The 26,415-nt window shown below is 41.9% G+C and overlaps 1 protein-coding gene and 1 long non-coding RNA gene across 4 annotated transcripts in view; one reads left to right on the plus strand and one right to left on the minus strand.

The window, feature by feature from the left end:
* NLRC4 (NLR family CARD domain containing 4) overlaps positions 1-23,226 on the minus strand; it is a 54,418-nt gene extending 31,192 nt beyond the window's left edge. For both annotated transcript variants that reach the window (XM_061432024.1, XM_061432023.1), the window contains exons 1-4: positions 23,139-23,226; positions 10,190-10,316; positions 8,081-8,341; positions 5,199-7,172 (exon numbers count right to left, since the gene is read on the minus strand). In XM_061432024.1, the coding sequence (XP_061288008.1) occupies positions 5,199-7,172; positions 8,081-8,341; position 10,190 (2,236 nt within the window). In that variant the 5' untranslated portion in view covers positions 10,191-10,316; positions 23,139-23,226. The remainder of the gene's footprint in view (positions 1-5,198; positions 7,173-8,080; positions 8,342-10,189; positions 10,317-23,138) is intronic.
* On the plus strand, positions 7,113-25,035 carry LOC133256867 (uncharacterized). Of its 2 annotated transcripts, none has more exons than XR_009739318.1 (3): positions 7,113-7,186; positions 7,682-7,782; positions 19,621-25,035. It is a non-coding gene; the product is annotated as an uncharacterized LOC133256867 (long non-coding RNA). The 2 variants fall into 2 exon arrangements; XR_009739319.1 differs by lacking the exon at positions 19,621-25,035 and adding an exon at positions 11,021-18,798.
* The last annotated feature ends 1,380 nt before the right edge of the window (positions 25,036-26,415 follow it).

Here is a 26,415-nt window from a genome sequence, read left to right on the forward strand (position 1 = left end):
TTGTCACCCTGTTTATTTAACTTATATGCAGAGTACATCATGCGAAATGCCAGACTGGATGAAGCACAAGCTGGAATCAAGATGCCAGGAGAAATATCAATAACGTCAGATATGCAGATGACACCACCCTTATGGCAGAAAGCAAAGAAGAACTAAAGAGCCTCTTAATGAAAGTGAAAGAGGAGAGTGACAGTGTTGGCTTAAAACTCAACATTCAGAAAACTAAGATCATGGCATCCAGTCCCATCACTTCATGGCAAATGGATGGGGAAACAGTGGAAACAGTGTCAGACTTTATTTTTCGGGGCTCCAAAATCACTGCCGATGGTGACTGTAGCCATGAAATTAAAAGAAGCTTGCTCCTTGGAAGAAAAGCTATGACCAACCTAGACAGCATATTCAAAAGCAGAGACATTACTTTGCCAACAAGGGTCCATCTAGTCAAAGCTATGGTTTTTCCAGTAGTCATGTATGGATATGAGATTTGGACTATAAAGAAAGCTGAGCACTGAAGAATTGATGCTTTTGAACTGTGGTGTTGGAGAAGACTCTTGAAAGTCCCTTGGACTGCAAGGAGATCCAACCAGTCAGTCCTAAAGTAAATTAATCCTGAATATTCATTGGAAAGACTGATGCTGAAACAGAAGCTTCCATACCTTGACCACCTGATGTGAAGAACTGACTCATTTGAAAAGACCCTGATGCTGGAAAAGATTGAAAGTAGGAGGAGAAGGGGATGATAGGGGATGAGATGGTTGGATGGCATCACTGACTCAATGGACATGAGTTTGAGCAGGCTCTGGGAGTTGGTGTTGGACAGGGAATCCTGGTGTGCTACAGTCCATGGGGTTACAAATAGTCAAACACGACTGAGTGACTGAACTGAACTGAATTTCTGTAGTAGCAATAAATAATTGGTAACCAGATTTTTTTTTTTTTTGGTAACCAGATTTTTAAAAAATATTTATTTATTTATATTTGGCTTCACCAGGTCTTAGTTGCAGCACAAGGGATCTTGATCTTCATTGCAGCCTGCAGACTCCTAGTTGTGGCACTTGGGATCTAGTTCCATGACCTGGGATTGAACCCAGGCCCCGGCATTGGGAGCAAGGAGTCTTAGCCATTGGACCACCAGGGAAATCCCATTAACCAGATTTTTTTAAATACCGTTTACAATAGCTCCAAAAGAATGTAAAAGGTATAAATCTAATAAAACATATACAGGATCAACATGATGAAAAATTCAAAATAATGAAAAAAAATTAAGAAAAATCTAAATAAATGGAAAGAGAAACCATGGTCATAGGTTGAAATATTCAACATAAAAATTATGTCAGTTCTCTCTAAGTTAGTCTATGCATGTGTGTGCCAAGTTACTTCAGTCATATCTGACTCTTCATGAAGCTATGGACTGTAGCCCTCCAAGCTCCTCTGTCCATGGAATTCTCCAGGTAAGAAGACTAAAGTGGGTTCCATGCCCTCCTCCAGGGGGTCTTCTGGACCCAAGGATTGAACCAGTGTCTCACATCTCCTGCATTGATAGGCATGTTCTCTACCACCTGGAGAGCTCCAAATTAGTGTATGCTGCTGCTGCTAAGTCGCTTCAGTCATGTCAGACCCTGTGCGACCCCAGGGACGGCAGCCCACCAGGCTCCGCCATCCCTGGGATTCTCCAGGCTGGAGTGGGTTGCTGTTTCCTTCCCCAATGCATGAAAATGAAAAGTGAAAGTGAAGTCGCTTAGTTGTGTCCGACTCTTAGCGACCCCATGGACTGCAGCCTACCAGGCTCCTCCATCCATGGGGTTTTCCAGGCAAGAGTACTGGAGTGGGTTGCCATTGCCTTCTCCGAAATTAGTCTATAGATCAATGTAATTCCAACCAAGATCTCAGGAAGAATTTTTGATGATATAAATGTGATTCTTCGGAATTCACTGCCAGTCTAGTGGTTAGAACTCTATGTTTTCACTACCAAGGGCTCAGATTCAGTCCCTGGTTGAGGAACTAAGATCCCACAGGCTACGAGCCCTAGCCAAAAAAAAAGTGATTCTAAAATTTATATGGAAGAACAAAGGAACTGGAATATTTTGTAATTTTTTAGAAAAAGGAAAATTAATTTGGAGAAATAATACTATCCAATTTTATGACTTACTGTAAAGCAAAAGTTACTAAGACAATGGAGTATTGACAAGAAATAGGCATGGGTATTGGCAAATGAAAGATCAGTGGAAAAGAGTATTCAAAATTATACCCATACAACTATAGCCAAATAATTTGGGCAAGGATAAAAAGGTTATTCAAACATGAAAGAACTGTCGTTTCAATAAACAGAATAACTGGCTATCCATAGGGAAGAAAAATGAACTTTGATCTAAACTTACCACTTTACACAAATGTTAACTCAAAGTGCATCACAGATCTAAATGTAAAACATAAAACTTCGAAAGAAAATATGGAAAAAATCATGTTGACCTGGGATTATGCGAAGAGTTCTTAGACATGACACCAAAAGCGTGATGCACAAAGAGAAAAAGGGACGGCAATAAAACTTTTGTCCTATGAAAGACACTGTTAAAGAATGAAAAGACTACAGATTGGGAGAAAATATTTTCAAATCACTTATCTGACAAAGGACTTATATCCAGAATGTATTAAAAAAAACACTTAAAACTCAACACTAAGAAAACAAATTAACCCAATTAAGGATGGGGAAAAACTTGAACAGACATTTCACTAAGTTGGCAAATAAGTGCATGAAAAATTTTCAACTTTTATCAGCCAACTCTGATGAGACAACATTATGCATAGAGTTCTAGTTTCTCCATATCCTCAGCAGCACTTGGTATTATTGTTTCCTTTTTTATTATTATTATAAAATGAAAAAAAGAGACAAATAGGAAGAATACTAAGTGCTAGTAAGAATGCAGAACAACTAAAATTCTCATGTATTGCTATTGAAAATGTAAAAGGTACACAGTGGAAAACAGCTGGGCAGTTTCTTCAGAAGTTACACAAGCACTTGCCGCATGGCTCAGCAGGTCCAGCACTAAATATTTACCCAAGTGAACTGAAAACTGACTTTTACATAAAAATTTGCACAATAATGTTTATAGTAGCTTTACTTATAATTGCCCAAGCAGAAAATAACCTACATGCCCTTCAGTAGTGACTAGACCCTGCTGCTGCTAAGTCGCTTCAGTCGTGTCTGACTCTGTGCGACCCCATGGACTGCAGCCCACCAGGCTCCCCCGTCCCTGGGACTCTCCAGGCAAGAACACTGGAGTGGGTTGCCATTGCCTTCTCCAATGCAGGAAAGTGAAAAGTGAAAGTGAAGTCGCTGAGTCTTCTCCGACTCTTAGCGACCCCATGGACTGCGGCCCACCAGGCTCCTCCATCCATGGGATTTTCCAGGCAAGAGTACTGGAGTGGGGTGCCATTGCCTTCTCCGAGTGACTAGATCCTAGCTGTAAGAAAAAATAAGTGCTGATTACAAACTCAAATGTCAGAGAGGGTGAGAGAGATGATGTTATTACAAGAAGTAGAACAGGTGACCTCTGTGTCTTACTGGAGAGTATGTGTCTTGTCCAAAGAGCATAGGATCCGATCATGAAGCTCTAGCCAGTTGTTACCAAGTGCAGTTGTCAAGTCTGTAAGTTTTAAGAGAAATGAAAATCCTCTATTTTCATATGACATCTCCCAACTTCAAAATGCTGACAGCTCCTTCAAGGAAAAGAATCATTGTGAGGGGAGAGGGAAAGGAAGGAGACTTTTCATTATAAATTATTTTATAATTTGGACCATGTGAATACCTTACTCAAAAAATAAATGTAAACTATTAAGAACAAAATATTGGCCAACATTAAAAAATAAATTTTAAATAGTATGTAGATCAAATTCTGCCTATAAGTGACCAGTTTGCCAAATTGGCACAAAGGAATTGCCATCAAGAGGAGACGGTAAGCCTTCTAGCACAGAAGGTAGACTAATAGTCTGAGTAACTATCCAGAACCTCATAGAAGGGACTCTTGCATTGAGTAGAAGGTTGCAAAGCTTATCCCCTTACGTGGTGACAACTGAGGCAGAGCCAAAAGGGAAATCATTTGCGGATGAAAACCAATCTCAGATTACAGGCACATAAAGCAAGGCTCCTATCCACCCATAACTACACAGAACTCAGCAGCCCCTGCTCTGGTCAACAGGAGGGATCTACACAGGTGTGGCTGGTCTACACAGGTAAGGGTCTACACAGGTAGACCTTTAGTGCTATTTTGAATTTGGTGAAAACTCCCCTTTACCCAGAAAGATTTACCCCATATGTATTGTGTCTGATGTCTCAAATTTCTTCATGTTAGACAAAACCTGTTCCCCAAATTTTCTTTCAAAATAAATGATAACTTGAGGTGGAGGTGGGACTGGGTGTGTGCTGCAATGTCCTAGTTAAGAGTCTAATGACACAACTGGCCACTAGCTTCTACAGGCGATCGATTAATGGGTGGTTTTCCTCCCAGACTTCAAAGAAGGATAGGTGCTGCTGCTGCTGCTAAGTCGCTTCAGTCGTGTCTGACTCTGTGTGACCCCATAGACGGCAGCCCCCAGGCTCCCCGTCCCTGGGATTCTCCAGGCAAGAACACTGGAGTGGGTTGCCATTGCCTTCTCCAATGCATGAAAGTGAAAAGTGAAAGTGAAGTCGCTTAGTCGTGCCTGACTCTTAGAGACCCCATGGACTGCAGCCCACCAGGCTCCTCCGTCCATGGGATTTTTCAGGCAAGAGTACTGGAGTGGGGTGCCATTGCCTTCTCCAAGGACAGGTGCTACTTGGTAGGAAAGGAGTGAGTGTTGGGTTGAGACAGAGATGCTGACAAGATGGAGGGATCACAGAAAACAAGCTTAACCTACTGTATACATACACATGCACACACACACCTACATACACACGCACACTCACACACCACCATACACGCTACCACATAGCTATGCAGTCAGACTCTAGGGCTTCAGTTCTGGGAATCCACCCTAGGGCCTCCCAACCTGACAGCCTTCCCCCAGCAAGGAACTCTCTCTTAAGCCCTCCTACTTCCCTTCTAAGTCCTGACTCCTGGTAGAAACTATTGGAAAATTTCAGGCAAAACAAATGATGGCTAATATTTCTGCAGTAAATAACCAGGTTGGATTACAGCTTAAACTGCTGGTATTCACAATACCTGGCAGCCGTTGAATCTGTAGGTCATGAACACCCAAGGTCTGCAGGTTTGTCACAGATGTGATATGCTGCTCGTCTTCTAGGGTAAGGGGACTGGCTTCCACTATGAGGGAATGAATGTTCTTACAGGTGCTGAGGACTGAACTGAGGCTTCCAGCCATTCCGACACATCTCTTAATGTGCAACCTGAGGCTTGTAGCTGAGCTGAATATTTTCTCCAGATATTTGATATCTTTCTTACTCAACTTGCAGAAATCCCGGAGTGTGACATCCAAGGTCTTAAACTCCTGCTTCCAGTTGAAGAACAAAGACACAGCCCTGCTGGGAATGTAGGTTCCTGAGAACTCTTGATCCTGGTTCCCGCTTATGTCTCTCACAGCTCCCCCATAGAAGTCCAGTTTAACGAAGTCCAGAGCACTTGCACAGTTAGGCAAGTCTTCAAAGAAGTCAAATAAGTAGTCAGGGATATTCTCTGAGTTGATATATAAGCTTTTACCACGAAAGAAATCTTCAAATTCTTTGCTCAGGCTAGATGTGGATATACTCTCATGGAATAAGTTGATTCCACACTCTGTAAAGGAATTGATGTTTATGGCTTTCAGAATTTCTTGCACAGTGGTGCTTTTCATATTTTGCATAGATTCCTGCCTCCAGAGAGGCCTCTTGGTGACGGAAAGTCCAAGGAGACTGCCATGTTGATACACTGATGACAAGTGTTTCAGAACAGTCCGGGTGGCTTCAGCAGATGAGCCGCACGTGTACAGGAGCAAGTTGCTGTACTTGGATGTAATGTCTGAAATGGAAACCATTTTCTGCAGGTGACCATTCCCCTTGGTTACCTCTGCTGGTTCTCCAGACGTCAGTAAACTGCTGAGTCTGCGTCCTGCTGTGTACTCCTGGAATGACTGGTGAAAGAATTTATACTTTGGCTTGAACCGTTGCGCTGTGTATTTACAGAGGAGTCCTGTTGTCAGCAGGACATCCTCGTTCACATTGGACAAGTCGTCTGGTTCGAAATCAAACCTGCGGGAGAACACACCCTCCAGAGCTAGGTCTCCACAGTGGTCCAAGCTCTGAGTGACTTCACTCGGAGCCAGCCCTTTACGTTTGTGCCTGTTTTTATTTATTAGCAGATCGTAGAAGGTGCAGAACAGTGTGGTTTGTGTGTGAGAGTGGAACTCACTTTTCCCCATCTGAATTGCACAAGTGATGACCACAAAAAGAGGGGTCTTCATCAGATTCCTCAGGCACCTGGATTTCTGAATTTGGAGCAACAAGCCTTCAGCGAACTCCTTTCTCAGCACTTCCTGGATGAGAGCCTGGGCACTGCTCTCAGTCATATCCCCCACCTCGGCAATCAGTGCCCCAAACTGCCGGATGTGCCTCAGGCTCTCTGTGGTGGTGGTGACGATAACCATATTCTTGAAGCGGTGGTTTTCCTTTATCAGGGCTTCAATTTCTGGGCAGTTCTGGGCCTTGAATTCATTGTAGCCATCAAGCAGAAAAAGAACCCTTTGCCGTAACTTCAGCAGCCTGGCCATGAAAGTCTGCTTACTGATCACATCAGGTATATCCAGGAGTTGGTCAGACAGGGTTTCGAAGAGTCCACCCTGGGCCCTGCTCAGACGAAGAAAGAAGACTAATTTGAACTTGGTGAGAGCCTGGCACTCTCCAGAGGCCCAGAGCATGGCGATTCGCTGCAGCAGAGTGGACTTCCCTTTGCCCGATTCCCCTTCGATGATGCAGGGGCTCTGAAGAGTGTCCAGCAGGCCGCTCAGGGTCAGCTGCTCCAGGCGGTGATGGTGTTGATCCTTCTTCCATAGCACCGGTTCTGTGAAGGTGCTTTTCAAATTAAACATGATGTCAATATCTTCACCCAGGGGATAGAAGTTGAGAAAAGATGGGCTCTGATAGAAGTACTTTAATTCCTGAGCCAAATCATCTAAGTCTTCTTCTGACATCTGATGAAAAAGACCTGTTAGAGAAGAGGTGAGGTTAAAAAGGACCCGGTTCTGTGTCTCCTCAGAACTTAGCGTTCAGGAAGAGGAAGGAAAGGGTGGTGCTGAGAATCTGACTTTAATTTCCTTCCCCAGTTCTGGACTGGCAGAAAGGGTTCCAGATATTTACTCCTGCTTTTCCCTGTTACCCTTTACCCTCATTCCCCTTCTGTTTCTTCATTTCCACCACCAAACTTTGTAGCAGCTGATTGGAAAGGAGAGGAGCCAGTGTTTGGGATAAGGAAAGTACATGAGTCTAGTGGGGAAATGGCTTAGAATGATGGCCTGGGGTGACGCCCAGCAAATCAAGAGTTAACCTTGATTAATATTTCATGAAAAGCAGAATCATGCTGCTTTAGTCAGTCAGGCTCTCTTTAGCATGGAGCTTGGATCAGAGTAGGTAGTCATGGGGCCACTTGTCCAAAGATGGTCCTCATCAGATTGAGGAATGTTGAAAACTACTACTGCATTGACTCCTCTTTTTAAGGGGTGTGGGCACTTGGCATGATGGATCTTAGTTCCCTGACCAGGGATTGAACCTGTGCCCCCTGCAGTGGAAGTGTGGAGTCTTAACCACTGAACTGCCAGGTGAGTCCTTGCTTTGACTACTTAAGTACCTTCATTATCCAGTTTGATTCTGAAGTCAGACTATGCTAAATCATTTATTCCCTGACCTTGGAGTTTCTTATTTGGCTTCACCATCAAGTAATCTAGTGGGAGTGTTTTTCTTTTTCCTGAGAGTGTCTGAGCTTTTCCTGAATGTGACCAAAGCTCACAGCCCAGGAATATGAAAAGGGACGAGAGCAGAGGCTCTGTCATGGGGATTATGGATCTTCTTCATGGTTTATTCTATTTGTAGAAAATATAAAAGCAAACTGATACTTACTTAGTCCATGCAATTCCTGAAACAGAGGATAGTTCCACTTTTCAAGGGATTTAAGAAAGAGGTTACAGGCTTCTGAACCTTTCTTCAAAATCATGTGAATGACCCCTCTCGCAGCGTCCTGCTCAAACTTCTCGCCGCAAATGACATTTACTTCTTCGTAATTCATAACATTCCATACAAATAGCTCATCCAAAATTTGCTTTATCACAGTCATTCCCATCCTTTGAATGAGAACTTGACTGTTCTCCTTTATGAAATTCACTGAGGGAGTAAGAGGAAATACACATATTTATTCATTTATACAAAATATGTATACTAGCATCATGTTGCCAGAGCATTAGGGTCATTTGTCCACCCACCACCACCTCCTTTGGACCTATCTTGAATTATGGGAATACTGAATGCTTGAATTCCAGGCCTTCAAGCAGAGCTCTGTAAAGCCCTTCATTCCTAACATCAGAGTCCTTGGTGAACAAGATGTTTTATTCTCTGATAACAAAGTAAAGTGAGTAATCTTGTCCTTGCTGTACAAGAGTAAGGTCAGAGGGGCAAGATGTTGGGCTTTCAAACAAGGAGACTGGCATACAATCTGCCAGTTGCTACCGTCTGTGTAACCTTGAGAAAGTGAAAGTGTTAGTTGCTCAGTCAAGTCTGACTCTTTGTGACCTCATGGACTGTAGCCCGCCAGGCTCCTCTGTCCACGGAATTCTCCAGGCAAGAATACTGGAGTGGGTTGCCATTTCTTTTTCCAGGGAATCTTCCCAACCCAGGGATCAAACCCAGGTTTCCTGCATTGGCAGACAGATTCTTTACCATCTGAGCCAACAGGGAAGCCTTGGCAAGTTGCTAAGCCTCTCTGAGCCTGTTTCAGTGCTGTGCTGCTAACCATTGAAAACACTGCCTCTCTGAGGGTAAAGGCCCAAATTCATATATAACACATACCAATGTGCACATTATAAATATTTCCACTGTGGCCAATTTCAAGCTAACAATGGATGTCAGCTGGCTAGCATAAAGCATAAACATTCAGCAATCAGATCTCATAAAACAGTAAGAACCAGCTCCAGTATACCATTGGTTCCTTATCTGTACAATGGAGTTGAGAAGTTACTTATGAAGTTGTAGTGAGAATTCATGTATAGTATTTCATAGAAAGTAATAGCTCAATAAATGTTAGCTACTATTGTTAGCCATTATTCTGTTGCCACCACTCAAAGGAGTAGCACATTTTATCTGAGGTGAAATTTGGTGTTTTCTGAAGAGTATCACTGCAAAACTCTCATCTCTCATGGTGAGGTTCTCTGGAAAAGCTGTCTCATGTCTGATTTGCCAAGATCTAACTCTCCCAGGCAGTCCCTGCCAGCTCTGAGAAATGTCTCTCTGGTGTCGTACTCTCAGACATTGTCTGCATTACTTTTCTCCCGGGCTAGGCAGCTCCTGCTTTTCAAATCTTTCTTGACAAATCCACATGGATATCTGCTCCCAAACACCCCAAGGCCTCTGATCTGAACTGCATCGTCGGGTGCTCAGACCTCCAGAGTCCCATCCAAGGTCCCCCTTGTCTCTGTCGCTGATCCCTACTGCTAACCTCAGCTGGAATGTCACCACATTTTCTGAGATGTACACATGTTCTATACTTGTTCTGTCTAGCAGTGGAGCCATTAGTCACATGTGGCTATTGAGCAGTTGAAGTGTGGCTTGTGTGACTGGATTTTAAATTTTATTTAATTTTTGTTTATTTAAATTCACATTTTAAATAGACACGTATGGCTACTTGCTACTAACTACATTGGACAGCATACTCTAGACATGGTCATCAAGGTGGAAAGAGTTACATTTTGGTTGCCACTTAGATCTACACAATGTTAGAGCAGGCGATGGCAGGGAACCAATATTTTAAAACCATCACTCTTTGTGGCTTATCTGTGGTTCTGCCATTTATCACAGGCCACCATATTTATAACTGAATTCTCCAAGTCACAGAATATATGATGGGAATTCCATATATAACTGATCGAAGGAAGGCATGAATTGATTTTTCTATTCAATACCACCCATATTTGAAAGCACACTATGTAACCAGGCAGATTTGATTTTTAGTATACTTACTTTTTCTGAATAAAAACTTCCCAGCTTTCTGTATCTAAAAGACAATATTATTTCCAAATGGAGAAATCCAATAATGACTCCAATATTATCCTCTTCTTTCTGTAAAATGGCTCCTCATTCTGTAAAACTAACAAGACAGAAACTATCAGGAGGCAACCCTTGTCACTGTCCTTTTTTTCCAACACCAAGAAGAACACGGATTACATAATGTTTGACATCTGTTTTTTTCATCTACTGAAGTTTTTGAGACCTTTCTGTACCAGTTAAGTATTAAACTGCTTCATTTATTTTTTTAAGATTTTTTGATGTGGACCATTTTTATAGTCTTTACTGAATTTGTTACAACACTGTTTCTGTTTTATGTTTTGGTTCTTTGGCCGAGGCATACGGGGTCTTAGCTCCCTGACCAGGGCTTGAACCCACACTCCCTGCCCTGGAAGGCAAAATCTTAACCACTGCATCTCCAGGGGAGTCCCAAAACTGCCTCGTTTTAAAAATCAATCCCATTGACATATGCTTTACAAGCAATAAAATATAAGGAACTTTCACAAATGTACACACCAAAGTTAATTTTACCCCAGTCAAGATTTAGAAAATTCCCATCAGTGCAGAAAGTTCCCTTGTGCCTCTTTATAGTCCCCATCAAAGCAACCACTGATCTGATTTCTTTAACTATAAATTACTTTTGCCCATTCTAGCACGTGTGTGTGTGTAGTGGGAATTCCTAATAATGTACTTTCACAGCCTTGAGAAATTTCACAGAAATAGCACCTGGAAATACAGCATATATTAAGAAACTGTGTTAATGATTATCTTTCATGTTTTTCTTAGAATAATTGCCTTGTTACAAACCCCAAGACCAGACCCAGAAGGGAGTATGACTGGGATTGTGAAAGCATGGACCTTGGAACACCGGGTCAGAGTCAGGCATGAACACTGCCTGCTGCTGCTGCTGCTAAGCCACTTCAGTCGTGTCCAACTCTGTGTGACCCCATAGACGGCAGCCCACCAGGCTCCCCCGTCCCTGGGATTCTCCAGGCAAGAACACTGGAGTGGATTGCCATTTCCTTCTCCAATGCATGAAAGTGAAAAGTGAAAGTGAAGTCGCTCAGTTGTGTCTGACTCTCAGCGACCCCATGGACTGCAACCTACCAGGCTCCTCCATCCATGGGATTTTCCAGGCAAGAGTACTGGAGTGGGGTGCCATTGCCTTCTCCGTGAATGCTGCCTACACACTTGCTAATTGTCCAAGACTAGCTGAGAAGGGGAAGGCCTGGGGTGGGAAAACAAGGAGATCTGGACTATGTCAGTGTAGTGTCTTGAGAAAGATAAGATCAAAGAAAGTCTTGTAGTCTGCAATTAGGAATAAAACCTGGACTCAGAGTGGACTCTGCACCTCAGTCCAATAGAGGCTGCAGGTTCCTTGACCCATTGCACCGGATTTCGTGTTCTGTCTTCATTCTCATCGCTTGCTACCAGACCATTAGGGCAACATGTGTGCTCAGTTGTGTCCAACTCTTTTCGACCCTATGGACTGTAGCCCACCTATGTCCTCTGTTTGTAGAATTTTACAGGCAAGAATACTAGAATGGGTGGCCATTTCCTCCTCCAGGGGATCTTCCCAACCCAAGGTTGGAACCCACATCTCCTGAGTCTCCTGCATTGGCAGGCAGACTCTTTTACCACTGAGCCACCTGGGAACCCCCTGCCTGTTCTGGAAATTCATGTAAATGGACAAATGTAGTGTTACTCTTGTGTCTGGCTCCTTTCACTTACTATTGTGCTGTTAAATTTTGCCTTATTGTTTGCAGATGTTGATAGTTCAGTCCTTTTTAAATGGCTGAGCGGTATTTCACTGTTGGAAAAGTTCCATTTACCTATTAGTTCTGTTGATAGACATTTGGTTTGTTTCCAGTTTTTCGGTGTCATGAATGAAGCTTCTATGCACATTCATGGACAAGTATCTTTTTACACATATGTTTCTATTTCCATAAAACATGGAAAATAAAAAATATGATTAGTACAACGGTTTGCCTTTTATTCTTCTGCATCTTTTGAAGAGCAAAACATTTTTGTTTTTATGAAGCCCAACTTACTAATTTTTTCTTCTTTGATTCATGTTTTTTGTGTCCTATCAACAAAAGCATTCATATACTGAGTTACAAAGATTTTCACCTATTTTCTTCTAGAGGTTTTGTAAGTTTAGATTTTATTTGGGTCCCATTCATTTATTTGTCTGCTTATTTTTGGCTGCATTGGGTCTTCGTTGGTGCTCCTAGGCTTTCCCTCGTTTTAACAAGTGGAGGCTGTGCTCTAGCTGTGATCCATGGGCTTCTTGGTGCAGTGGCTTCTCTTGCTGCGGCACATGGGCTCCAGAGCTTGTGGGCTCAGTAGTTGTGGTGCGTGGGCTTCGTTGCTCCACAGCACGTGTGATTTTATTTCCTGGACCAGGGATTGAACCTGTGTCTCCTACACTGGCAGACAGACTCTTAACTGCTAGACCACCAGGGAAATCCCCACTGATGCATTGTGAGATAATTTTCTTGGTTATGATGTGAGATAAGGAGTTGAGTTTCACTTTTTTTCCATTGGGGTATACAATGTTTCCATCATGACTGGTTGAGAAGAATATTTTTTACCCATTGAATTTGTGAATCTATTTCTGGACTCTATTCTGTTCCACTGATTTATGTCTGTCTTTATGCCAATATCACACTGTCTTGATTACTGTATCCTTATAGTAACTCTCGAAATCAGGTAGTGTAAATTCTTCAATTTTTCTCTTTTTGAGAATTGTTTGCATTCCCATATTTATTTTATTTTGTTTTGTTTTATTTTTACCATCCAAGTTAAGGCAGTTTATTACATAGCAAAAGCAATCAGAACAGAAAAACAGGAAATGATGGTGAACATTAATCGTGATGCAGCTCCTAAAGCACCTAAGGCCTAGAATAAAACCTCCTGTTTTCCAAGTTGTGGGTGCTATGGGGTGTCGCAGTTCAACCCTTCTGCCTACATTTAGAGTTCCCTCTCTTCAGAGCCTGGTTTATTTCAGTTCTCTGCTGTTTCTTGTGTAACTTCTAGATCAAGAAAGTGTGAATAAGCTTTATATAAACACTTAAAATTTATTTCCTGGAAGCTCACCAGGCCAGACTTGTGAATCCTCCCTAGTCTGTGTAGTAGAAAACAAGTTATATAATTTCTATTTCTCAGGGCAGAAAGAGACAGAACACTGGGACTGATGCCTGAAACCTTGGAATCATATTTTATTTATTTTTAAATATTATAATTTTATTGGAGTATAGTTCATTTTCAATGTTGTGTTAGTTTCAGGTCTACAGCTAAGTGATCCAGTTATACATATACACATATTCATTCTTTTTTAGATTCTTTCCTCATACAGTTTATCATAGAATATTGAGTAGAACCTACTGTGCTATGCGGTAGGTCCTTGTTGGTTATCTATCTTACATATAGTAGTGCGTGAATGTTTGGGACTTCCCTGGTGGTTCAGACAGTAAAGAATCGGCCTGCAATGTGGGAGACCTAAGTTTGATCCCTAGGTTGGGAAGGTCACTGGTGTGTATGTTCATCTCAAGCTCCTAATTTGTCCCTCCCTGCTAACCCGACATTTCCCTTTTGGAACCATAAGTTTGTCGTCATTATCTGTAAGTCTGTTTCTGTTTTGTAAATAAGTTCATTTGTATCTCTTTTTAAAAAATTAGATTCCACATATGGGTGGTATCTTATGATATTTGTCTTCTCTGTCTAACTTATTTCAATTACTCTGATAATCTCTAGATCCATTCATACTGCTTCAAATGACATAATTTCATTCTTTATGGCTGAATAATATTCCTAGGTTTAAGCAAACTAAATGTCCATCAACAGAGGAATGGATGGAGAAGTTGTAGTATATATACACAATGGAATATTACTCAGACATAAAAAAGAATGAAATTATGCTATTTGCTGCAACATGGGCAGATTTAGAGATTATCTTGTCCCAAGGAAAGGAAGGAAGCTACTGTCATAAGCTACAATACTGCTGAAATTTGAGGACATGATGTTAACTGAAATAAACTAGTCATAAAAAATGCAAACTGTGTGTTTTAACTTACATGAAATGTCTAGAGTAGCCAAAACATTCATAGAAACAGGAAGTAGAATGGTGGTTGCCAGGAAATGTTGGGAGAATGGAAATGGGGCATTCTTGCTTAATGGAGACAATTTCAGTTTTTCAATATGCAAAAGTTCTGGAGATTCTACCACAGTGTGACTATACATAACTGCTACTGAACTGTACACTTAAAACTGCTTAAGATAGGGCAGTTCCCTGGCGGTCCAGTGGTCAAGACTCTGCTTCCACTGCAGAGGCATTGGTTCCAGGAACTAAGACCCTACAATCCATATGGCATGGCCAAAAAATAAATAAAATAAAATCCAATGTCTATTTTTAAAAAATGGTTAAGATGGTAGATATCATGATACATGTATTTTGCCACATTAAATTAAAAAAAAAGAAAATTGTCACTGAGTTTCCTTTTTGCCATTACTATCATTAATCCTGTCATATGACTATTATTAAAAATTAAATTATATAAAGGAGGGAGGTGTCTGAAATGATTTGTTTAAATGTCAAATATGTGACGAACACCCAGCTAAGATACAAATAGTCATGCTCTTAGGGCCAAACTTTTCATCACTGGACAAATAAATGAGATTAAAATGGAGCTTCCTAGATGACTCATGTATGGGACACCAGAGAACTGGACCCCAGTGCACCGGTGTGAGGTGCCAAGCATCTGCGGCTTTCAGAGGCAAGAGAAGCAAGAAAAGCTGTCAAAGGATGAAAGAGTGTCCTTGAGGACAATTTTTCAAACTGCTGAACTCATTAGCAGGTCATGATATCAACTGAGGGCAGGCAGACAGGTTGAAAACCACACTCACAGAAAACTAACCAATCTAATCACATGGACCACAGCCTTGTCTAACTCAATGAAACTATGAGCCATGCCATGTAGGGCCACCCAAGACGGATGGGTCATGGTGGAGAGTTCTGACAAAACGTGGTCCACTGGAGAAGGGAATGGCAAACCACTTCAGTATTCTTGCCTTGAGAACCCCATGAACAGTACGAAAAGGCAAAAAGACAGGACAGTGAAAGATGAACTCCCCAGGTTGGTAGGTGCCCAATATGCTACTGGAGATCAGTGGAGAAAAAACTCCAGAAAGAATAAAGGGATGGAGCCAAAGCAAAAACAACACCCAGTTGTGGATGTGACTGGTGATGGAAGCAAGGTCCAATGCTGTAAAGAGCAATATTGCATAGGAACCTGGAATGTCAGGTCCATGAATCAAGGCAAATTGGAAGTGTTCAAACAGGAGATGGCAAGAGTGCACATTGACATTTTAGGAATCAGTGAACTTAAATGGATGGGAATGGGTGAATTTAACTCAGATGACCATTATATTTACTACTGTGGGCAGGAATCCCTTAGAAGAAATGGAGTAGCCATCATGGTCAACAAAAGAATCTGAAATGCAGTACTGGGATGCAATCTCAAAAACAACAGAATGATCTCTGTTCATTCCCAAGGCAAATCATTCAATATCACGGTAATCCAAGTCGATGCCCTGATCGGTAATGCTGAAGAAGCTGAAGTTGAATGGTTCTATGAAGACCTACAAGACCTACTAGAACTGACACCCAAAAAAGTTGTCCTTTTCATTATAGGGGACTGGAATGCAAAAGTAGGAAGTCAAGAAACACCTGGAGTAACAGGCAAATTTGGCCTTGGAATATGGAATGAAGCAGGGCAAAGGCTAATAGAATGCTGCCAAGAGAATACACTGATCAGAGCAAACACCCTCTTCCAACAACACAAGAGAAGACTCTATACATGGACATCACCAGATGGTCAACACTGAAATCAGATTGATTATATTCTTTGCAGCCAAAGATGGAGAAGCTCTATACAGTCAACAAAAACAATACCAGTGCCATGTGCCTCTGATCATGAACTCCTTATTGCCAAATTCAGATTTAAATTGAAGAAAGTAGGGAAAACCCCTAGACCATTTAGATATTACCTCAATCAAATCCCTTACGATTATACAGTGGAAGTGAGAAATAGATTTAAGGGACTACATCTGATAGACTGCCTGATGAACTATGGACGGAGGTTCGTGACACTGTACAGGAGATAGGGATCAACCCATACCCAACAAAAAGAAATACAAAAAGGCAAAATGGCTGTCTGAGGAGGCCTTACAAATAGCTGTGAAAAAAGAGAAGCAAAAAGCAAAGGAGAAAATGAAAGATATACCTATTTGAATGGAGAGTTCCAAAGAATAGCAAGGAGAGATAAGAAAGCCTTCCTCAGTGATCAATGCAAAGAAATAGAGGAAAACAACAGAATGGGAAAGACTAGAGATCTCTTCAAGAAAACTAGAGACACCAAGGGAAAATTTCATGCAAAGATGGGATCAATAAAGGACAGAAATGGTATGGACCTAACAGAAGCAGAAGATATTAAGAAGAGGTGGCAAGAATACACAGAAGAACTATACAAAAAAGATCTTGATGACCCAGATAATCACGATGGTGGGATCACTCATCTAGAGCCAGACATCCTGGAATGTGCAGTCAAGTGGGCCTTAGGAAGCATCACTAGGAGCAAAGCTAGTGGAGGTGATGGAATTCCAGTTGAGCTATTCCAAATCCTGAAAGATGATGCTGTGAAAGTGCTGCACTCAATATGCCAGCAAATTTGGAAAACTCAGCAGTGGCCACTGGACTGGAAAAGTTCAATTTTCATTTCAATCCCAAAGAAAGGCAATGCCAAAGAATGCTCAAAACTACCCTACAATTGCACTCATCTCACATGCTAGCAAAGAAATGCTCAAAATTCTCCAAGCAGACTTCAGCAATATGTCGACCGTGAACTTCCAGATGTTCAAGCTGATTTTAGAAAAGGCAGAGGAACCAGAGATCAAACTGCCAACATCCACTGGATCATCGAAAAAGCAAGAGAGTTCCAGAAAAACATCTATTTCTGCTTTATTGACTATGCCAAAGCCTTTGACTGTATGGGTCACAACAAACTGTGGAAAATTCTTAAAGGTATGGGAATAGCAGACCACCTGACCTGCCTCTTGAGAAACCTGTATGCAGGTCAGGAAGCCACAGTTAGAACTGGACATGGAACAACTGACTGGTTCCAAATAGGAAAAGGAGTACGTCAAGGCTGTATATTGTCACCCTGCTTATTTAACTTGTATGCAGAGTACATCATGAGAAATGCTGGGCTGGAAGAAACACAAGCTGGAATCAAGATTGCTGGGAGAAATATCAATAACCTCAGATATGCAGATAAACCCACCCTTATGGCAGAAAGCGAATAGGAACTAAAGAGCCTCTTGATGAAAGTGAAAGAGGAGAGTGAAAAAGTTGGCTTAAAACTCAACATTCAGAAAACGAAGATCATGGCGTCTGGTCCAATCACTTCATGGCAAATAGGTGGGGAAACAGTGGATACAGTAGGAGACTACATTCTTGGGCTCCAACATCACTACAGATGGTGACTGCAGCCATGAAATTAAAAGACGCTTGCTCCTTGCAAAGTTATGACCAACCTAGACAGCATATTAAAAAGCAGAGCCATTACTTTGCCAACAAATGTCCGTCTAGTCAAGGCTATGGTTTTTCCAGTAGTCATGTATGGATGTGAGAGATGGACTGTAAAGAAAGCTGAGCGCCGAAGAATTGCTGCTTTTGAACTGTGGTATTGGAGAAGACTTGAGAGACACTTGGACTGCAAGGAGATCCAACCAGTCCATCCTAAAGGAAATCAGTCCTGAATATTCATTGGAAGGACTGATGTTGAAGCTGAAACTCCAACACTTTGACCACCTAATGTGAAGAGCTGACTCATTTGAAAAGACCCTGATGCTGGGAAAGATTGAAGGTGGGAGGAGAAGGGGAAGACAGAGGATGAGATGGTTGGATGGCATCACCGACTCAATGGACATGGGTTTGGGTAGACTCTGGAAGTTGTTGATGGACAGGGAGGCCTGGCCTGCTGTGGTTCATGGGGTTGCAAAGAGTTGGACACAACTGAGTGACTGTACTGAACTGATATTTTCTGAAGTATATTACGGTTAATATAATTTAAAAAGTGAAATAAAATTTAAACTATCAGAATGCTGTAACTATTCTATATTTTTTCGTGAAAGTTTTGTTTCAGTTATTTATATATCCTGGCACTGGGTAGTGATGTCTTACTTATTGTGAATTGAAGTCAATAAAAGTTTGAATGTCAGTAGGGCTTCCATCGGAGAAGGCAATGGCAATCCACTCCAGTACTCTTGCCTGGAAAATCTCATGGACAGAGGAGCCTGGTAGGCTGCAGTCCATGGGGTCGCAAAGAGTCGGACATGACTGAGCGACTTCACTTTCACTTTTCACTTTCATGCATTGGAGAAGGAAATGGCAACCCACTCCAGTGTTCTTGCCTGGAGAATCCCAGGGACCGGGGAGCCTGGTGGGCTGCTGTCTATGGGGTCGCACAAAGTCAGACATGACTGAAGTGACTTAGCAGCAGCAGCAGCAGGTCTTCCATGGAGGGATATTTAACTGCCTGGAGGGGGTAAGTTTTGAATGTTCTTAAATGAAACTAAAGTTACCAGGCTATAAAGGGGAAAGGCAATTTGATCTCTGGTTCCTCTTTCTTTTCTAAAACCAGCTTGAACATCAGGAAGTTCACAGTTCACATATTTCTGAAGCCTGGCTTGGAGAATTTTGAGCATTACTTTACTAGCGTGTGAGATGAGTGCAATTGTGTGGTAGTTTGAGCATTTTTTGGCATTGCCTTTCTTTGGGATTGGAATGAAAATTGACCTTTTCCAGTTCTGTGGCCACTGCTGAGTTTTCCAAATTTGCTGGCATATTGAGTGCAGCACTTTCACAGCATCATCTTTCAGGATTTGGAATAGCTCAACTGGAATTCTATCACCTCCACTAGCTTTGTTTGTAGTGATGCTTTCTAAGGCCCACTTGACTTCACATTTCAGAATGTCTGGCTCTAGGTGCGTGATCACACCATCGTGATTATCTTGGTCGTGAAGATCTTTTTTGTATAGTTCTTCTGTGTATTCTTGCCACCTCTTCTTAATATCTTCTGCTTCTGTTAGGTCCATACCATTTCTGTCCTTTATCGAGCCCATCTTTGCATGAAATTTTCCCTTGGTATCTCTGATTTTCTTCAAGAGATCTCTAGTCTTTCCCATTCTGTTGTTTTCCTCTATTGCTTTGCATTGATCACTGAAGAAGGCTTTCTTATCTCTTCTTGCTATTCTTTGGAACTCTGCATTCAGATGTTTATATCTTTCCTTTTCTCCTTTGCTTTTTACTTCTCTTCTTTTCACAGCTATGCCAACATCCGCTGGATCATGGAAAAAGCAAGAGAGTTTCAGAGAAACGTCTATTTCTGCTTTATTGACTATGCCAACGCCTTTGACTGTGTGGATCACAATAAACTGTGGAAAATTCTGAAAGAGATGGGAGGCATTTCAGACCACCTGATCTGCCTCTTGAGAAATTTGTGTGCAGGTCAGGAAGCAACAGTTAGAATTGGACGTGGAACAACAGACTGGTTCCAAATAGGAAAAGGAGTACGTCAAGGCTGTTTATTGTCACCCTGTTTATTTAACTTATATGCAGAGTACATCATGAGAAACGCTGGACTGGAAGAAGCACAAGCTGGAATCAAGATTGCCGGGAGAAATATCAATAACCTCAGATATGCAGATGATACCACCCTTATGGCAGAAAGTGAAGAGGAACTAAAAAGCCTCTTGATGAAAGTGAAAGTGGAGGGGAAAAGTTGGCTTAAAGCTCAACATTTAGAAAACGAAGATCATGGCATCCAGTCCCATTACTTCATGGGAAATAGATGGGGAAACAGTGGAAACAGTGTCAGACTTTATTTCTTTGGGCTCCAAAATCACTGCAGATGGTGACTGCAGCCATGAAATTAAAAGACGCTTACTCCTTGGAAGGAAAGTTATGACCAACCTAGATAGCATATTCAAAAGCAGAGACATTACTTTGCCAACAAAGTTTCGTCTAGTCAAGGCTATGGTTTTTCCTGTGGTCATGTATGGATGTGAGAGTTGGACTGTGAAGAAGGCTGAGCACCAAAGAATTGATGCTTTTGAACTGTGGTGTTGGAGAAGACTCTTGAGAGTCCCTTGGACTGCAAGGAGATCCACCCAGTCCATTCTGAAGGAGATCAGCCCTGGGATTTCTTTGGAAGGAATGATGCTAAAGCTGAAACTCCAGTAACTTTGGCCACCTCATGTGAAGAGTTGACTCATTGGAAAAGACTCTGATGCTGGGAGGGATTGGGGGCAAGAGGAGAAGGGGACGACAGAGGATGAGATGGCTGGATGGCATCACTGACTCGATAGACGTGAGTCTGAGTGAACTCCGGGAGTTGGTGATGGACAAGGAGGCCTGGCGTGCTGTGATTCATGGGGTCACAAAGAGTTGGACATGACTGAGCGACTGATCTGAACTGAAAGGGAAAGGCTATTTCTAGGCAGAAGAAATTGCACAGGGTAAGAGCTATGGGGGAAAGAGCCTGAAAACAAGGATTGGGACAACTCCTGAGTATGAGCAAGGTCCTATTTTGTATTTTGATGCCTGGATTGAGGTAAATTCCAGCTCTAGCACTGACAGGCTGGGAATCCTCAATCAAGAGATAGTGACTGGTACACAGAAAGGATAACAGCTGCTATAGTTTCTTTCTTCCCTTCCTACACAGCCCTTGGTGGATCAGACTCCCATTGAATGGGTCAGAGTTTAAGTGAGAACAGAAAAAAGAGGAAGAAGATACAGGAAGGAGCCAAGAAGTTCTTTATATTCATATATAAACAGAATAAACTAGACCCAAAGTTAGCCATCCGGTCACCTTGTCTGCAAAAGTGATTAAAACTTTACGTGGATCATCAGGCAGGAATCTCAGCTGATTTTAAAGATGTTAAAAATTCATATTCAATTTAGATACTGGAGAGTCTTCCTACCCACAGAGAAGTCTGTGACTAGATTAGGAAACCTAGTCAGACTGTTGACCTGTTACTTATTTCTCTCAAGAATAAATGCTGCCTGTAGTCCAAAGCTCAGGTCATCCACTCTGTTGCCCACTGGCATAAAGAATAAGACTGTGAGCAGCTGCTCCCCTGGACCCTGACTATAGCTCTGAACACCCCCAGCCCTCACCCTGAAGCAAAATGTCCAGAGAATAATTGAATTACATAGAAGAAGTCCTTTTCCTATATTTGTGCTTTGGAAAATAATATTTAGACTAATTCTAAAAACACGTATTTTCTTCAAAATGGTTACATGAGTTCTTTAGAGAACTGAATTTCCTCAGGACCCATAAAACTCATGTCTATGGAGCATTCTACAGTTTATGGATAAAATTAGAAATAAGCTGTTAGGACTTCCGTGGTGGTACAGTGAATTGAAATCTGCCTGCTAATACAGGAGACATGGGTTCGATCCCTGATCCAGGAACATTCCACATGCCGTAGAGCAACTAAGCCACAACTATTGACCCTGTGCTCCAGAGCCCGGGAGCCACAACTACGGAGCCCACGTGCTTCAGCTACTGAAGCCTGAGAGCCGTAGAGCCTGTGCTCTACAAGAGAAGCCATAGCAATGAGGAGCCCATGTACCGCAACTGGAGAGTAGCCCCACTCACCACAAATAGGGAAAAGCCCACGCAGCAGCGAAGACCCAGCACAGTCATAAACAAATAAATAAAATTAAACAGGAAAGCAGTTGGGACAGAGCTGACCAGTGGGTATTATCTGTCTCCCTTTTGAGCAAAAAGGTTGTAGTCTAGAATGTACTTAGATCTCCAGTAGACTCCAGAAATCTCACAGATTACTGTTGCTGTTAATGTTATGGGCTTAATTGTGTTCACCCCACCCCCCTGAAATCCATATGTTGAAGCTCTAATCTTCCTGGTGTCCTTATAAGAAGAGTAGATTTGGACACACAAAGAGACCTGAGAGATGCATGCCCTAAGGAGAGATCATGGGAGGACACGGGGAGAAGGAAGCCATCTGCAAGTTAAGAGAGCAGCCTTAGAAGACAGACCTGCCAACATTCTGTCTACCTTGGACTTCCAACCTCCAGGATTGTGAGAAAATAACTTTCTGTTGTTTAAGTCACCCAGTCTGTGGTATTTAGTTATGGCAGCCAGAGCAGGCTAACACAATTAGTATTATAGAAGGTCGCTGAACTGTTAAGAGAACAGTGGCAGGAAGTGGGGTCGTATCCCATCTTTAGACAATTCTTTAGACAATCATTGCATAATCTGCAGCAAGTCACTTGACGTCTGTCTGCATTTTCCACCTCTCTCCTCCAGGGTCGTAAGGATTAACTGAGATAAAGTCTGTAAAGACCCTATCAATAACAGGGGTCCTCCAAGCATCCTTCACTTCTCTGTCTAGATAGCAGCTTTCTCCTAATTCAGGGGAGTGGATGGACTGAGCAGTGCCCCCACAGCTTTTCAGCTCTGAACTTTTGCAACTGTAACAGAAGTCTCATGAATGAGAGTAAGTTTCATATCTATAAAGCCCCAAAGTATTTTTAAAGTCCTTCCCCTCACTGTGTCTCACAGTAAACACAGATGCACCCCTCTGACTTAACGTTAGTTTAAACCTCAGTTTTGAAAAACTGGATGAAACCCCAGCAGACCAGACTCCTGACTCCTAAAGTCTCCCGGCTTGCAAATCCAACCAGTCATGCAACACTGCACTCTTTAGAGTTAAGGCTTCATACCCACCAGAAGCAAACTTTAAATGAATGTAAATCCAAATGTCAATATTTGGTTCCAAAACCCACTTAATACCCCATTCTCTGTCCCCACAGTACCTGGCTGAGCAATCCGGTTGCCCTCTTCTTGATGGATCAAAAGACACTTTTAAAATAAAAGTTTCTCATCGTGTGGCTAAAAATGAAAATAAAATTTGTTTTCATTTGCTTTCTGTTTCATCACAAAATCCAGTATTCTTATAGGTCCGAAGTCTCTCCACTCCCAGCAGGGGATTGTAAGGGAAGGGCAAACACTGACAAGTTCCTCTTTTTCTTCAAAGCATCGTAATAGTGGTTTGGACACAGTATGAACTTCCAGTTCAAAAAGAGAAGATGAGTGTAAGTACAAGTGAAATGAGCTTAAAAGATGCAAATCTGGAAATTCACATCAGGAAAGGAATTACTCATTTTTTCCCTGTTTATTCACAAAATGTGAGTCCTGTTGCTGTTAGTTTATCATTCTATAGCTTAAAATGAAAATAACGTGTTTTGAACATTTAATGTATATTAATTTTATTGTTAACCAAGACAGAAAGCAAGAGAAATGAAATGAGCTGATTTAGTTAGTTAAAGTTTGTTGCTACCACAGCCAAAGTCATACTTATCATCTATACCTTGGGTCCCAGAGTGTGTGCTAAGTCGCTTCAGTTGTGTCCAACTCTGTGTGACCCAATGAACTGCAGCCTGCCAGGCTCCTCTATCCATAGGATTCTCCAGGCAAGAATACTGGAGTAGGTTGCTATGCCCATCTTCAGGGGATCTTCCTGACCCAGGGATCGAACCCGTGTCTCTTATGTCTCCTGCATTGGCAGGTGGCTTCTTTGCCACCAGCGCCACCTGAGAAGCCCTCGGATTCCAGGAGACTTTAGCAAATGCATACTTTCTGTCACCAGAGTCCTGAGCAAGATTAACACAGAGCAAATGGACCACCACCGTTGATCCGTCCCATGATGGTATTCAGGGCATCCTCCTGACTTTGAAGACTCACTGGCTCCTGCTTGTACATACACATTAAGAGCTTGTAAGCACAAGCTCCAGGAAGCAGGTTTACACCAGGCTTCAGTAATGGAGACGTTTCCCCCAGCAGTTGTCTTTAGAATGCCGTTATTGCATAATGTTTCCCCTACCTTGGCACAATCAGGAACTTTTTATGTTACAAAACTTATTTCAAAAAGAGCTTTCTGACATTAACTTATCTGATATAGAGGGACACTGAAGTTTTACCCTAAATAAATTCAACATTCTTGGTTTTCTATGGGATTAACAAGTGTTTCCCAACTTATGAGAAGGGTTTCTCTGAAGTGAGACCAGGAGCTGTGCTATCAGCCTGGATTTTTGAACTTTTAATTAAATCCATATGTAAATGTATGTTCACAGAGAAAAACTATAAAGATAGGCACCAACAATATAAACAGTACTTATCTCTTGGGGATAATTTTAAATTTTCTTCTTTTGTTTACCCATATATTCTGATTTTCTGTAACAAACACCTATTACTTTTATAACAAACGATGTAAAACAGGATGGAAAGAGGGAATGTGGAAATGTGATTATAGTGGGCCATCCAAATATTAATGTATCAAGTCTTAATCCCTGGAATTGGTAAATGTTGTATCTTTGTAGATATGGTTAAGGCTCTTGAGATGGGGGCATAACCCTGGATCTGGGTAAGTACTAAATGCAATAAAAAAAAAAAAAGTGTCCACATAAAAGAGAGGCAGAAGGAGATTCAAAACAGAAAAGGAAAGGACAATGTGACCATGGAGACAGTGATTGGACCGGCTGTGAGTCAAGGAATGCTGGCAGCCACCTGAAGCTAGAGGAGGCAAAAAATGGATTTTCTTCTAGAGCCTCTGGAGGGAGTGTGGTCCTGCTGACAACTTGGTATCCACCCAGTGATGCCGACTTGGGACATCTGGCCTCCAGAGTGTGAGAGAATAAATTTCTGTTGTTTTGAGCCACCTAGCCTGTGTTATTTTGTTACAGCAGCTACAGGAGACTAATGCTGTAGTGTGTCATGGTAAAATGACAAAATGATATCCCCCTTCATTCAAGCACATCCTCCATATGGCCTCATCACTTTGCTTTGCAAACAGATTTGCAGTCAGGTGTTTTCAATACATTTAGAATGGATGCTCTGCTGTGCTCACTCAGCTGTGTTCAACTCTTTGTGACCCCGTGGACTGTAGCCTGCCAGCCTCTTCTGTCCACGGAATTTTCCAGGCAAGAATACTAGAGTGGGTTGCCATTTCCTATTCCAGGGGATCATCCCAGCCCAGAGATCAAACCCGCATCTCTTGCATCTCCTACACTGGCAGATAAATTCTTTGCTGTTGTGCCACCTGGGAAGCTCAGCTTTAGAATGGATAATGTACTAGAAATTTTGACATCCTGAAGAAGTTCCAAGAGCTATGTCCCTCGCCCTTTTACTTTTCTTCCCAGTCTCTTCCCAACCTTTACTCGTCCGGGGAGTGTGGCAAAATGGAAATGCCCAGGGATCTGGAGCTAAGACCTAAATTCAAGTGTGGGTTTCATCTTGCTTCTTAGCAGGAAAATGGTGGCTAGCCAGCCTGCTCCAGGACTTTTTGAACATCATCTGAGCTACTGTATCTGAAAATACCACCTGCGTGCTATTCTGTGACTTTAAACATTTATAGATACTCATGCCTTTTACTCTCAGTATAATGGAAAAGGAGAGGAAAAGTCACAATACTTTTCTCCCTGGGGGCCTGCAACTCATAATTCTAATTGTTCTAGAATTTTGCTAGTCTTCTGGCCCAGAAAATCAGTGGCAGGGGAAGTTACTGGGCTAATTCATGTTTGGTAACTTCCTTGTATGCCTTAAAAGGAGAGTCAAAACTTCTTGACTAACTCCTTTAGGAAGTAGGGGTATATTGTGTCTATTATTCTCTGTTTTATATATATACATATTTTTTAAAAATCTATAATTCCCCATCCTTACTCCTTACAGTTGGCCTAATAATTCAGATACACTAATATAAGAGAGGCTTTAGTGAGAGAAACTAAATGTGGAAGGACTGATTGTTGATTTTCAAGGCAACTGAAATCCTCTCCTAAAATTAACATTTGAAATAGCTGGAGATATTTTGCAAGAAGAAAAAAACACCTTAAGGAGGTAATGATAGCTGTGTTCAGATGCCCACAGGGACGTGGCCTAGGGAAGAGGGAGCAGGTCTCAGATGTTTATGACAAATAAATGCTGTTTACAAGGAATCAGAATCTCATTCAAAATGCCAAGAAGCCTAAAGATACTTCTTTAAGGTAACGTACTTCTTTGGGGTAATTGGTGATTATCTTTTACTCTCCTTGAATTTTA

Source organism: Bos javanicus, chromosome 11 (genome assembly GCF_032452875.1).
Source record: "Bos javanicus breed banteng chromosome 11, ARS-OSU_banteng_1.0, whole genome shotgun sequence".
NCBI classification, from domain to species: Eukaryota; Metazoa; Chordata; class Mammalia; order Artiodactyla; family Bovidae; genus Bos; species Bos javanicus.